Source organism: Balaenoptera acutorostrata, chromosome 6, assembly GCF_949987535.1.
Source record: "Balaenoptera acutorostrata chromosome 6, mBalAcu1.1, whole genome shotgun sequence".
Classification (NCBI taxonomy): domain Eukaryota; kingdom Metazoa; phylum Chordata; class Mammalia; order Artiodactyla; family Balaenopteridae; genus Balaenoptera; species Balaenoptera acutorostrata.
Genome location: NC_080069.1, coordinates 15,701,077 through 15,717,332, shown reverse-complemented (window position 1 = coordinate 15,717,332; position 16,256 = coordinate 15,701,077). Strand labels below are relative to the sequence as shown.

Sequence of the window (16,256 nt, the reverse complement as noted above, 5' to 3'; positions counted from 1 at the left end):
GGACAGCCCTTGTTCACCTGTCACCGATACTCAGAGGTATGAGAAAAGGACCATGATTCATTATTTAATGCATTAGGACAAGGAGGGAAATCTTTTAGCTCACAGGGTCAGTAGGAAGGGCCGGGTATAATCTGAGAGACCCTGGATGGAGAGGAACCCTTGGGTGACTTCCCAAAACCTAGCCCTGCTGGAGAGATGGAGGGGCCCTAAGTTGTAAAGGCTGAAAGAGGCCAAGTCTCTGCCAGGAGCACAGAGCACAGGCTAAGAGAGGCCTGGCCCAGGACTAGACCCACGTCAAAGCTCAAACCTAGCACTTTTCCACTTGGCCAGGCCTTTTCTTATGCTGTAACTATACAGATCCCATCCCTCTCCCCCATGAAAGGACAGATTACTTTCCCACCACTTTCATCTGATGATTTAAAAGATTTACATACTATGTGGCATGCATTATAAAAATAATTTCTATTTTTTGTATTGACCTAAGACATAGTCATAAAACAGGGTATGATGAAGACCAAGAAGGACTGGAATTGGAATCCAGATGTCCTGATTCCATGTTGGATACAATTCCCACCTCATCATGCCTGCACTTGTTATGGGTCCACATGTTCTGTACCTGATTTACAGATTGTACATGGTAAGCAGGAAGGGAGCCTATTCCAGTGATTAGTAAAGTCCACTCCATTTGTACAGGATACACAGTTTTTTCCACCTTCTGATACATGGTATCCTAGGAAGGGAGAGAAAATCTGGTGAATGAGTCCCGACAGGATTCCCAGGGGCTGGCAGTGGTGACTGGGGGACTCCTCTTTTAGCCATCGCCAGAATCCAAATGGGAAAATTCATTTTACCTGGCATCAGCCAGTTCATCAATTCTGCATCTACTATATACCCTTGACTAACATTGCAACATAAATTTATTACAAGTCAATATAAAATTCAAATATTATAGGAGCCACGTTAAAAGAGCAGAAGGAAACAGCTCAAATTAATTTTAATAATGCATTTTAATCAAGATATTCAAAATAATATCACTTAAAGATGTAATAAACATAAAACATTCAAATATTTTACATTAGTTTTTCAAAGTATGTCTTAGAATCCAGGGATTATTTCTCCCTTACATCACTCACTATTTGGAGTAGCCATATTTCAAGTGCTCAATAGTCACATGGACCTAGTGACTACTAAATTGGACAGCACCATCAGGTCCCTAGAGAGTCACAGAAGAAAGTCTTAATCCCTGTCCTCAATGAGTTCCAGGTCAGTGGAAGACACAAACAAGATCAGAAGTAATATGACAATCACAGACAAGCCTTCAGTTAAAGTTCATGCCATCCTCCAACAAAATGGAAGGAAAAATGGGTCCTGTATGTAAAGAGTCAAAGAAAGATCCAAAGAAAGTGTGTCTTTGTGCCTTGGAATACAGAGGCATTCTCCAGGCACTGAGATGAGACCTTGCAGGAGCTGTTGCTGCCTGGGAACGTATGTCCCGAATCATACAAAAATTGTTTTTGGCTTATTTCACATAGCACAACGTTTCTGAGGTTCATCCATGTTGTAACATGTGCCAGAATTTCATCCTTTTTTCAGGCTGAATAATATTCCATTGCATGTATATAAAACATTTAGTTTATCTATTCATCCATGAATGGACACTTGGGCTTCTTCCACTTCTTGGCTATGATGAATATTGCTATGAACTTGGGTGTACTAATATCTCTTTGAGACCTCGTTTTTTATTTTTTTAGACATATACCCAGGAGCAGGATTGCTGGATCATATGGTATTTCTATTTTTTAATATTTTGAGGAGCCACCATACTGTTTTCCACAACAGATGCACCATTTTCACAATCTCACCAACAGTGTACAAGGATTGCAATTGTCCACATCCTCACCAACACATTATTTTCTGTTTTGTGATAGTAACCATCAAATTGGTGTGAGGTGATAACTCACTGTGGTTTTAATTTGCATTTCTCTTATGATTAATGATGTTGAGCATCTTCCCATATGCTTGTTGGCCATTTGTATATCATCTGGGGAGAAATGTCTAGTTAAGTCCTTTGCCCATCTTTAAATTGGGATGTTTGTCTTTTTGTTCTTGAGTTGTAGGATTGATTTATATATTGTAGGTATTAAACCATTATCATTTATTTGATTCACAAATATCTTCTCACATTCTATTGATTGTTTCCTTTGATGCACAGTTTTAAATTTTGATGTACAGAAAGTCCCCTACATACGAACATTCAAGTTGCGAACTTTCAAAGATATGAACATGCTTTTGCATGTCCAATCACATAAGTAAGTTCACGTGTTTGGCATACATTGTCATGTGCGTGCATCCTCTACAAGTGGTTGTGCTTTTGTGTACTTTATTGTACAGTACTGTATAGAATACAGTAGTACAGTATCTTTATTTCAAGCCCAGGATGTCTGGAAGCAAGCGTAAAAGCAGCAGTGATGTATCTGGTAATAAGAAGTGCCAAGCGATAATGATGGATAGAAAAGTGAAAATAATTGAGAGAGTGGAGCAACAAGAGGAAGAAGAAGTAACTGAAGAACCAAAGAGTTTCATGATGCAGGAAATGGCAAGGGGATTTTCTTTATTTGAGGATTCACTGTTAGTTTTTGAGGCACAGGATCTGAACGTAGATTGGTACACAAAGGCTGCAGCAGCCATTCAGAGTGCAATCCAGCACTACTGTGTCATCTCTGATGAGAAAAAAAAAGAGCTACTACCCAGATCAGTTTTTCAAGAGGGTAGCTAGAATTGAGTCTAGCAAGGAATGAGAACCTGCAGCCAAAGGCCCCAGGAATGACCTCTGCCCATCAGTGGGCTGGCACTAGCCCTGTGAACACCTGGGCCCCAGCCCTGCCCACCAGCAGGCTGACATCAGCTCTGAGACATCTTAGGCCCCTCAGCCACACTCTCTGGGATCCAGCCCCACTCACCAGTGGGCTGACACCAGCTTTGGGACACCCCAGACCCTGTAGCTAGCCATGTCAGGAACTGGTCCCACTTCTCAGCAGGTGACACTAACTCTGGGACCCCTGGTCCCACAACCAGCCACCCTGGGACCTTGCTCCAACCACCAGTGGGCCAGAACTAGCCCTGGACTTCCTGGGGCTACACAGCCAGCCACCTTGTGTCCCAGCCCTGCCCACCAGTGGTAAGCAGACACCACATTAGGCAGGGACTAGCAGCCCACCCATAGTAGGCAGCCTGCCACAACAGAAGGGCCCACACAGCACACATGGGGGCACCCCTAGAGCACGTAGCTCCAGTGATGAAAGGGGAGTGTGCTGCTGGGACATAGGACATCTCCTACAAAATCTTCTCCAAGATTGGGAAATGTAACCAACATACAAATATATAGAAATAAAAACAGCGAATTAGTAAAATGAGGTGACTGAGGAATATGTTCCAAGTGAAGGACCAAGATAAAACCCCAGAATAATTAAGTGAAAATAGAGATAAGCAACCTACCCAATAAAGAGTTCAAGGTAATGATCACAAAGATGATAAAAGAACTCGGGAGAAGAATGAATGGACACAGTGAGATTTAACAAAGAGTTAGAAAATATAAAGAAGAACCAAACAGAGCTGAAGAATATAATAACTGAAATAAAAAATATATTAGAAGGAATCAACAATAGATTAGATGATACAGAGGAATGGATCAGTGAACTGGAAGACAGAGTAGTAGAAATCACTCAAGTTGCACAAAAAATAAAAAAGAATTTAAAAATACAGGACATTTTAAGAAACCTTGGACAACATCAAGTATACTAAATTCACATTATAGGGGTCTCAGAAGGAGAATAGAAAGAGGAAAAGGTACAGAGAACATATTTGAAGCCATAATAGCTGAAAATTTCCCTAACCTGGGAAAGGAAACAGACATCCTGGTTCAGGAAGCACAGAGGGTCCCAAACAGGATAAATGCAAAGAGAACCACACCAAGACACACTGAAATTAAAACGGCAAAAATTAAAGATAGAGAATATTAAAAGCAGCAAGGGAAAAGCAACAAGTTACACACAAGGGAACTCCCATAAGACCATCAACTGACTCTTCAGCAGAAACTCTGTAGGGCAGAAAGGAGTGGCACAATACATTTAAAGTGATAAAAGGGAAAAAACTACAATGAAGAAAACTCTACTTGTCAAGGCTATCATTCAGATTTGAAGGAGATATCAAAAGTTTTACAGACAAGCAAAAGCTAAATGACTTCAGCACCTCCAAACCAGTTTTACAAGAAATGTTAATGGGACTTCTCTCAGCATAATAGAAAAGACCACAACTAGAAACAGGAAAGTTATGAAAGTAAAAAGCTAATTGGTATTGCAACAAAAAGAATAAAATATCTAGGAATAAACCTACCTAAGGAGACAAAAGACCTGTATGCAGAAAATTATAAGACACTGATGAAAGAAATTAAAGATGATACAAATAGATGGAGAGATATACCATGTTCCTGGATTGGAAGAATCAACATTGTGAAAATGACTCTACTTCCCAAAGCAATCTACAGATTCAATGCAATCCCTATCAAACTACCACTGGCATTTTTCACAGAACTAGAACAAAAAATTTCACAATTTGTATGGAAACACAAAAGACCCCGAATAGCCAAAGCCATCTTGAGAACGAAAAATGGAGCTGGGGGAATCAGGCTCCCTGACTTCAGACTATATTACAAAGCTTCAGTAATCAAGACAGTTTGGTACTGGCACAAAAACAGAAATATAGATCAATGGAACAGGATAGAAAGCCCAGAGATAAACCCACACACATATGGTCAACTTATCTTTGATAAAGGAGGCAAGCATATACAGTGGAGAAAAGACAGCCTCTTCAATAAGTGGTGCTGGGAAAATTGGACAGGAACATGTAAAAGTATGAAATTAGAACACTCCCTGACACCATGCTCAAAAATAAACTCAAAATGGATTAAAGACCTAAGTGTAAGGGCAGACACTATCAAACTCTTAGAGGAAAACATAGGCAGAACACTCTATGACATACACCACAGCAAGATTCTTTTTGACCCAGCTCCCAGAGAAATGGAAATAAGAACACAAATAAACAAATGGGACCTAATGAAACTTAAAAGCTTTTGCACAGCAAAGGAAACCATAAACAAGACCAAAAGACAACCCTCAGAATGGGAGAAAATATTTGCAAATGAAGCAACTGACAAAGGATTAATCTCCAAGATTTACAAGCAGCTCATGCAGCTCAATAACAAAAAAACGAACAACCCAATCCAAAAATGGGCAGAAGATCTAAATAGACATTTCTCCAAAGAAGATATACAGATGGCCTACAGACACATGAAAGAATGCTCAACATCATTAATCATTAGAGAAATGCAAATCAAAACTACAATGAGATATCATCTCACACCGGTCAGAATGGCCATCATCAAAAAATCTAGAAACAATAAATGCTGGAGAGGGTGTGGAGGAAAGGGAACACTCTTGCACTGTTGGTGGGAATGTAAATTGATACAGCCACTATGGAGAACAGTATGGAGGTTCCTTAAAAAACTACAAATAGAACTACCATATGACCCAGCAATCCCACTACTGGGCATATACCCTGAGAAAACCATAGGTCAAAAAGAGTCATGTACCAAAATGTTCATTGCAGCTCTATTTACAATAGCCAGGACATGGAAGCAACCTAAATGTCCATCGACAGATGAATGGATGAAGAAGATGTGGCACATATATACAATGGAATATTACTCAGCCATAAAAAGAAATGAAATGGAGGTATTTGTAATGAGGTGGATGGAGTTAGAGGCTGTCATACAGAGTGAAGTAAGTCAGAAAGAGAAAAACAAATACAGTATGCTAACACATATATACGGAATCTAAGGGAAAAAAAAAAAAAAAGGCCATGAAGAACCTAGTGGCAAGACGGGAATAAAGACACAGACCTACTAGAGAATGGACTTGAGGATATGGGGAGGGGGTGGGGTGAGATGTGACAGGGTAAGAGAGTGTCATGGACATATATACACTACCAAATGTAAAATAGATAACTAGTGGGAAGCAGCCACACAGCACAGGGAGATCAGCTCGGTGCTTTGTGACCACCTAGAGGGGTGGGATGGGGAGGGTGGGAGGGAGGGAGATGCAAGAGGGAAGAGAAATGGGAACATATTGTATATGTATAACTGATTCACTTTGTTATAAAGCAGAAGCTAACACACTATTTTAAGGCAATTATACTTCAAAAAAGATGTTTAAAAAAAAAAAGCTAATTGGTAAAGGCAAATATACAGTAAAGGTTGTAAATCTACTTATAAAACCAGTAGGAAGGCTAAAAGACAAAAGAAGTAAAATCATCTATATACACCATAAGTAGTTAAGAGATACACAAAACAAAAAGATGTAAAATATGATGTCAAAAAAAGTAAAGATTGGGGGTTGGGGAGTAAAAATACAGTTGCACTGTTGTTAAACTGTGTTCAAATTTAAGAGAGCAGCAACTTAATCATACACACACACACACACACACACACAGATTGCTATATATAAGCCTCATGGTAACCATATTTCAAAAATTTGTGTTAGATACACACACAAAGGGAAAGTAATCCAAACAAAACACTGAAGATAGTCATCAAATCACAGGGAAGAGAGGAAAAGAAGAAAAAAGGAACAAAAAACTACAAAACAACCCCAAAACAATTAACAAAATGTCAATGCATACATAGTTATTGGTAAGTACTTTAAATGTAAATGGACTAAATGCTCCAATCTGCTGCTTACAAGAGACTCACTTCAGCACTAAAGACATTCACACTGAAAGTGAGGGGCTGAGAAAAGGTATTCCATGCAAATGGAAAAGAAAAGAAAGCCAGGGTAGCAATATTAATATCAGACAAAATAGGCTTTAAAACAAAGACTGTTATAAGAGACAAAGAAGGACATTATATAATGATCAAAGGATCAATCCAAGAGGATGATATAACAATTATAAATATATATGCACTCAATATAGGAGCATCTAAATATATAAGGCAAATATTAACAGACACAAAAGGAGAAAATGGCAGTAACAAATTTAGTAGGGGATTTTAACACCCCACTTACATCAATGGACAGATCATCCAGACACAAAATCAATAAGGAAACACTGACCTTAAATGATACATTAGATCCCATCTAATATATATATATATATATATATATATATATATATATATATATATATATATATATATATATAACATTCCATCCAAAAGCAACAGAATACACATTCTTTTCAAGTGCACATGGAACATTCTCCAGGATAGATCACATGCTAGGCCACAAAACAAGTCTTGGTAAATTTACGAAAATTGACATTTTATCAATCACCCTTTCCTATCACAATGCTATGAGACCAGAAATCAGCTACAAGAAAAAAAAACTGCAAAAAACACAAACAAGGTGAGGATAAATAATACAATACTAAGCAAGCAACAGATCACTGAAGAAATCAAAGAGGAAATTAAAAAATACCTGGAGACAAATGAAAATGAAAACACAATGACCCAAAATGTATGGGATGCAGCAAAAGCAGTTCTAAGAGGGAAGTTTATAGCATTTCAATCTCACCTCAGGAAACAAGAAAAATCTCAAATAATCTAACCTTACACCTAAAGGAGGTAGAAAAAGAACAAACAAAACCCAAAGTTAGTAGAAGGAAAGAAATCATGAAGATCAGATCAGAAATAAATGTAATAGAGATTTTAAAAACAATAGAAAAAAGTCAATGAAACTAAGAGCTGATTCTTTGAAAAGATAAACAAAACTGATAAACCTTTAGCCAAATGCATTAAGAAAAAAAGAGAAAGGGCCCAAATGTATAAAATCAGGAATGAAAAAGGAAAAGGTACAACTGACACCACAGAAATACAAAAGATCATAAGAGATTACAACAAACAATTATACAGCAATAAAATAGAAAAACCTTAAAAAAAATAGAAAAAATCCTAGAAATGTCCAATCTCTCAAGACTGAATCAGACAGAAATAGAAATTTTGAAGAGACCAATTACCAGTAATGAAATTAAATCAATAATTTAAAAATTCCAACAAACAAAATTCCAGGACCAGATAGCTTCACAGGGGAATTCTACCAAACATTTAGAGAAGAGTTAACACTCATCCTTCTCAAACTATTCCAAAAAATTGCAGAGGAAGAAATACTTCTGAACTCGTACTGTGAGGCCAGCATCACCCTGATACAAAAACCAGACAAATGTATGGGAAAAATTACAGTCCAATATCACTGATGAACATAGATGCAAAAATCCTCGGTAAAATATAAGCAAACCAAATCCAACAATACATTCAAAGGATCATACACCATGATCAATTGAGATTTATCCCAAGGATGCAAAGATGGTTCAATACATGATGTAATACACCACATTAGCAAACTGAAGAATAAAAACCATCTCAATTGAGGCAGAAAAAGCTTTTGACACAATTCAACATCCATATATGATAAAAACTCTCAACAAAGTGGATATAGAGGGTACACACCTCAATATTATAAAGGCCATATATGACAAGCCCACAACTACCATCATACTCAATGGTGAAAAGCTGAAAGCATTTCCTCTAAGATCAGGAACAAGAAAAAGATGCCCACTCTTGCCCCTTTTATTCAACGTACTACTGGAAGTTCTAGCCATAGCAATCAGACAAGAAAAAGAAATAAAAGGCATCCAAATTGGAAGAGAAGAAGCAAAACTGTCACTGTTTGCCGATGACATGATATTATACATAGAAAATTCTGAAGACATCACCAAAAAACTACTAGAGCTCATCAATGAATTCTGTAAAGTTGCAGGATACACAATTAATATAGAGAAATCTGTTGTGTTTCTATACACTATCAATGAACTATCAGAAATAGAAATTACAAAAACAATCCCATTTACTATTGCATCAAAAAGAATAAAATAACTAGGAATAAATCTAAGTAAGGAGGTAAATGAAATGTACTTGGAAAGCTAAGACACTGATGAAAGAAACTGAAGACAACACAAAAAGATGGAAAGGTATACCATGGTCATATGTTGGAAGAATTAATATTGTTAAAATGACAACACTACCTGAGGAAATCTACAGATTCAATGCAATTCCTATCAAAACACCAGTGACATTTTTCACAGAAATAGAAAAAATAATTCTAAAATTTTTAATGAAACACAAAAGTCCCTAAATAGCCAAAACAATTTTGAGAAAGAACAAAGCTGGAGGTATCACACTCCCTGATTTCAAACTACACTACAAAGCTACAGCCATCAAAACAGTATGGTACTGGCACCAAAACAGACACATAGATCAATGGAATAAAACAGAGAGTCCAGAAATAAACCCACACTTATATAGACAATTAATCTATGACAAAAGAGGCAAGAATATACAATAGGAACAAACACACCTCTTCAATAAATGGTGTTGGGAAAACTGTAAGGCTACATATAAACTGGACTACCTTCTCACACCATATAAAAATTTAAATTCAAAATGGTTTAAAGACTTTAATGTAACACCTGAAACCATAAAACCTTCAGAAGAAAGCATCAGGAGTTCACTCTTTGACATCAGTCTTAGCAATATTTTTTTGGATACATCTCCTCAGGCAAGGGAAACAAAAGCATAAACAAATGGGACTATATCAAACTAGGATATATTTTTTGATATAATATATATAAATATATATATTTTTTTCCTTTGGTCCCTCGTTCCTCTCCTACTTGGATAACTGTGGTAATTCTAAAGCTAATACATACCAATGAGTGCTGACCCCCTTGGGGGTGGTGCATGCATTTATCAGCTCAAAAGCAACCTGGTCAGCCTCCCCACTAGCCCCAGTGAGGGCGGTGCTGCCGGCTTCAGTGACTCTAGGTAACATCAGCCCATTGCAGGCCCCATGGGGGCCATGACCCATTCAAATGTCTGCCCTATCAACTTTTGATGGTAGTAGCTGCCTGGACAGTGGTGACCATGGGTGATGGGGGATCAGGGTTTGAATCCAGAGAGGGAGCCAAGGAAAGCAGCAGGCATGCAAATTACCCACTCCCAACCTGGGGAAGTAGTATCGAAAAAAGTAAAAAAAAACACAAACCCAGCACGTAAGACATGATTCATCACATACAAGGGATTCTCAATAAGGTTATTAGCTGATTTCTCATTAGAAATAATGGAGGCCAGAAGGCAGTGGAGGGACAAATATAAAGTGCTGAAGGAAAAAAAAACAAAAACAAAAAACAACTTGTCAACCATGAAGTTCTATATTCAGCAGACTGCTAGCCGATTTCTGGATTTTGGACTTGCCAGCTTCCACAACTGCATGAGCAATTCTTGAAAATAATTCTCTATCTATACATACAATCTCTATTGGTTCTTTTTCTCTGGATAATTCTTACTAAAACAAATTTTTGGTACTGAGAGCGATTCTAGCAGAACAGAATCTTAAGGATGATGGGTTAGAATTGGTTCTCTAATCTGATTAGACTTAAACACACTGATGCCTTTATTTCCTATAATAAAGAATGCATGGCCAAGGGGGAGGGGAGTGGGAGAGGGTTGGATTGGGAGTTTGGGAATAGCAGATACGAACTGGTATATATAGAATGGATAAACAATAATGTCCTATTGTATGGCACAGGGAAGTATATTCAATATCCAGTGATAAAATGTAATGGAAAACAATATGAAAAAGAATGTATATATATGTATAACTGAGTCACTTGCCATACAGCTGTAATTAACACATTATAATTCAACTATACTTCAATAAAATTTAAATTAAGAAAAAAGAGTGCACGGATAGTCCATGGATTGATGTCACAATAGAGATATGCAAAATACCACCCCTGGATCTTCTAATCAAATAAGAGACAAGGTCTCTTAAAGGCACATGAAAAGATGCTCAACATAGCTAATTATTAGAGACATGCAAATAAAAACAATGAGATATCACCTCACACCAGTAAGAATGGCCATCATTTAAAAATCTACAAACAATAAATGCTGGAGAGGGTGTGGAGAAAAAGGAATCCTTCTGTACTGTTGGTGGGAATGTAAATTGGTACAGACACTATGGAGAACAGTATGGAGGTTCCTTAAAAAAACTAAAAATAGAGCTACTGTATGATCCAGCGATCCCACTCCTGGGCATATATCTGGAGAAAAACATGGTTTGAAAGGATACATTCACTCCAATGTTCATTGCAGCACTGTTTACAATAGCCAAGACACGGAAGCAACCTAAATGTCCAACAACACATGAATGGGTAAAGAAGATGTGGTAAATATATACAATGGAGTATTACCCAGCCATGAAAAGGAACAAAATAGTGACATCTGCAGCAATGTGGATGGACCTGGAGATTATCATACTAAGTGAAGTAAGTCAGACAGAGAAAGACAAATATCATATGATATTGCTTATATGCAGAATCTTTAAAAAAAAGTGATACAAATGAACTTATTTACAAAACAGAAACAGACTCACAGACTTAGAAAATGAACTTATGGTTACTGGGGGGAAGGGTGCAGCGGGGGAGGGATAGACTGGGAATTTGGGATTGACATGTACACACTGCTATATTTAAAATAGATAACCAACAAGAACCTACTGTAAAACAAAAATTAAAATTTAGAAGTAAAATTGCAATTTCTCCCCTTTACAAAGTCTTAGAGGTTAACACTATAAAGAGTTTTTGATGAATACCCTTTTAAGACCTTCTCTTATGTGTACTACCTTTATAACTAAAAAATGGTAATTCCGCCCCCCCCCCACTCTCCCCAGCCCTTGGCAATCATCTTCCTACTTTCTGTTTCTATGATTTTGAGTACTTTAAATACTTACTATGAGTGGAACCGTACAGTATTTGTCCTTTTGTGACTGGCTATTTGTTGTAGCATGTGACAGGATTTCCCTCCTTTTCAAGGCTGCATAATATTCCATTGTGTGTATATAACACATTTTCTTTATCCATTCAACTGTTGGTGAACATTTGGGTTGCTCTCACCTCTTGGCTATTGTGAATAATGCAGCTCATATATGAAGGAGTATGCAAATATCTGTTTGAGATCCTGCTTTCAATTCTTTTGGGCATATTCCCAGAAGTGGAAATGGTGGATCATATGGTGATTCTATTTTAATCTTTCTTTAGGAGTCTTCATACTGTTTTCCATAATGACTGCATCATTTTACATTCCTACCAATAGTGCACAAGGGCTCCAGTCCTTCCACATCCTCACCAACACTTGTCATTTTCTGTTCTTTTGATAGTGGCTATCCTAATGGATGTAAAGTGATATCTCATTGTGGTTTTGATTTGCATTTCTCTTATGATTAGTGAAGTTGAGCATCTTTTCATATGTTCATTAACCTTTTTTTTTTGTCTTCTTTGGAGAATTGTCTATCCAAGAACTTTGCCCATTTTTAAATTAGGTTATCTTCTTTGTTGTTGTTGTTGAGTGGTAAAAGTTCCTTATATACCCTGGATATTAACCCTTTATCAGATATACAACTTGCAAATATTTTCTCCCATTCAGTAGGCTGTCTTTTCACTCTGTTGATTGTTTCTTATGATGCACAGTTTTAGAGTTTTATGTAGTTCCATTTTTCTTTTTTTTGTTTTTTTGCTGATTCCTTTGAACATTGTTATAAAACTAACGAACAAAATGAGATTGGCTGCCTGCTTTTAATTTTGCTGGACACAATGGGGGTAGAAAACAATGAGCTCAAGGATTTTAATTCCCAGCTTAAGCACTGCATAAATGACATGACAGCTTCTATGTCTGCCCTGAAAGAGACACTTGTTTCCTGTAACTGCAGAGGTGAGTGTGCTGAAAACCAAACCCAGTATCTAGTGGCTGAATCACAATACAAATTGTTCAGTACACGCCAAAAGAGCTGCTTGATTTTTCCAATTTAAACAGAATCTCGGGAATATGTGTGGGATGGATATTAAGGTTGTGGAATAATGGTAGAAAGAACATAAAGTTGGATTAGGCCACATTTATTGATATGGGTCAACTAATGTTGCAATTTGGGAGTTACAAAGGGCTCTAATTGTTTGTTTGTTTGGTCAGTTTGTTGGCTGGCTGAAACATTGACTAAAAAGTAGCTCACAGTAAATGAAGTTGAAATGCCAGACCTGCCTTCGTATACTACAGAGGAAGGGAAAGACTCAAAGAGATTGGAATGTTAGAGTGGGTTTGACATTTAAGACCTGCTCACACACTCTGGGATGGTCCAGAGGACACGTCTTTCACTAGTACTCTGGGAAATAAATTTGTGAAGGATCCCTAGCATCCTTGAAGAGCTCTGTGATTGCTCTTCTCTGTAGACCAGAAAGTACTGTGGGAACTGCGGCTACTGAACTGGGAAATCTAAAGGTAATGAGGGTAATTGGATGCCAAGGTGGCAGGGGCCAAGTGGTGGCACTCAATGGCCAAACGTAAGGTGGGTGTGGTTATTAAATGGACAGCAGAGTCAAAGTAGTGCTCAGAATAGTCTAACTCACAGAAATCTATGATATTGGCAAGTTGATTATGGCGTTCCTAGAACTGAAATATATAGAAAAGTCTACTAAATTTGTACATGATATGTATAAGTAGAAAAATTCTAGGTCAAGTGATCAAAAGTCTAACTTGAATCATAAAAACAGAGTCATGTCCCCTCAATCAATTCCCGTCCTCTTTACAGACCTAGAACTCTTCAAATGAAGGAGAATCTGGGTACCCTTGAGGAAAAACCCTGGTATACTGCCAAAAGTTTATATTGTTAATATTTCTCTGAGCTTTCCCCAAAGGGACCTACAGCCTTTTACCAGACTGACTGTGCTTTGGGGAAAAGGAAATAATCAGACCTTTCAGAGATCACTGGACACTGGCTTTGAACTGACACCAATTCCAGAAGACCCAAACCATCACCATGGTCCACAAGTCAGAATAGGGGCTTATGAAGGTCTGGTGAACAATGGAGTTTTAGCTCAGGTCCATCTCACAGAGGGTCCAATGGGCCCCCAAATACATCACGCCATGATTTCTCCAGTTCTGAAATGCATAATTGGAAGAGACATACTCAGCAACTGGCAGAATCCTTATATTAGTTTCCTGAGATGTAGAATGAGGGCTATTAGGTGGGAAAGACCAAGTGGAAGCCACTAGAACTGCCTCTACCTAGAAAAATAGTAAACCAAAAGCAATACTGCATTTCTGGAGAGACTGCAGAAATCAGTGCCACCATCCAGGACTTGAAGGATGCATCCCCATCCATTTTGTCTATCTGGCCTGTGCAGAAGACAGATGGATCTTGGAGAATGACAGTGGATTATTGTAAGCTCAACCATCGCAACAGCAGCACCAGATGTGGTTTCATTGTGAAAGCAAATTAACACATCCTCTGGTACCTGGTATGCAGCCATTGATCTGACAAATGCTTTTTTCTTCATATTTGTTAGTAAAGACCACCAACCAGCAAGTCCAACAATATACCTACACTGTCCTGCCTCAGAGGTACATCAGCCCTCCAGTCCTGTGTCATAATATAGTTCACAAGGTCTTGATGTCCTTTCCCTTATACACAACATCACACTGGTTCATTACATCAATAATGTTATGCTGATTGGACCTAGTGAGCAAGGAGTAGTAAGTACTCTGTTAAGATATTTGTATATTAAAGAGTGGGAAAGAAATCCAATAAAAATTCAGGGGCCTCCTGCCTCATTGAAATGTCTAGGGGTCCTGTGGTGTGGGGCATGTTGAGATATCCTTTCTAAGGTAAAGGATAAGCTGTTCCCTCTGGCTCCCCCTACAACCGAGAAAGAGGTACAACATTTAATGGGCCTCTTTCGGTTTCAGAGGTGACATATTCCTCATTTTGTTGTGTTATTCCAGCCTATTACTGAGTGACCCAAAAAGCTGCTAATTTTGAGCGGTGCCCAGAACAAGAGAATGCTGTGCAGGTTGATTACACTGGACTACTTCCATCATGAAAAGGGGCAACATTTTGTTCCTACTGGAATAGACACTCTGAAGATGAATTTACCTTTCCTACATGCAATGCTTCTGCCAAAACTACCATCCATGGACTTACAGAATACCTATCCACCGCTGTGGTATGCCTTGCACCATTGATCTGACCAAGGAACTCACTTGACAGTAAGTGAAGTGCAGCAATGGAATGGAATTACCATGGAATGGTAATGGAATGGTAATTACCATGGAATGGAATGGAATTCCTTCCATTCTCAAGGAATTCCCTGGTCTTATCATGCTCTCCACTATCTTGAATCATCTGGCTTGACAGAATGGTGGAATGACCTTTCGAAGACTCAGTTACAATGCCAGCTAGATGGCAATACCTTGTAAGATTGGGACAAGGTTTTCCATAAGGCCGTATACGCTCTGAATCAGCATCCAATGTATAATATTTTCTTCCATGGCCAGCATTTATGGATCCAGGAACCAAGGAGTGGAAATGGGAGTGTTACTACTCACTATTACCTCTAACTATACACTCGCCAAAATTTTGCTTCTTGTTCCTATGACTTTATGCTCCGCTGGCCTAGAGATTTAGTTCTAAAGGGAGGAATGTTTCCACCAGAAGACACAACGATGATTCAATTGAATTGGCAGTTAAGAATGCCACCCAGCCACGTAGGGCTTTTCATGTCTCTGAATTAGCAGGCAAAGAAGTTACTGTGCTGACCCTGACTGCCAAGGGGAAATTGAACTACTACTACATAATGAAGGTAAGGAAGATCATGTCTAGAATCCAAAAGATCCCTTAGGGTGTTTCTTAGAATTACCGTGCATTGTGATTAAAGTCAATGGAAATCTATAACAATTCGATTCAGGCAGGACTAATGCCTTAGACCCCTCAGGAGTGAAGGCTTGGCTCACTCTAACATGCACAGAGCCATGATCAGGTAAGATGCTTGCTGAGGGCAGGGAAAATGGAATGGGTAGTAGAAGATGGTTTAAATACCAGCTATGACTGCATGACCAGTTATGGAAACAAGGGCTGTAATTGTTATAAATGTCTTCTTTATTATGTTATGCTTGTGCTCTTGTATTTATATATGTTAAGCAAATATCTTTGCTTTCTTTCCTCTCTTATCCCCTTATCATATAACATAAGATATATTGACTTTATATCATAGTATTTAAGTATTGTTAACTTACATCATAGTATTTAAGTTATGAGATA

The 16,256-nt window shown here is 38.1% G+C and overlaps 1 protein-coding gene across 3 annotated transcripts in view; it reads right to left on the bottom strand.

Annotated features, from left to right (window-relative positions):
• The window catches only part of LOC103004545 (tumor necrosis factor receptor superfamily member 10A-like), a 41,034-nt gene that overhangs the window by 15,683 nt on the left and 9,095 nt on the right, over positions 1-16,256 (bottom strand). For all 3 annotated transcript variants that reach the window (XM_028163010.2, XM_007167854.3, XM_007167855.3), the window contains exon 3: positions 617-730. In XM_028163010.2, the coding sequence (XP_028018811.2) occupies positions 617-730 (114 nt within the window). The remainder of the gene's footprint in view (positions 1-616; positions 731-16,256) is intronic.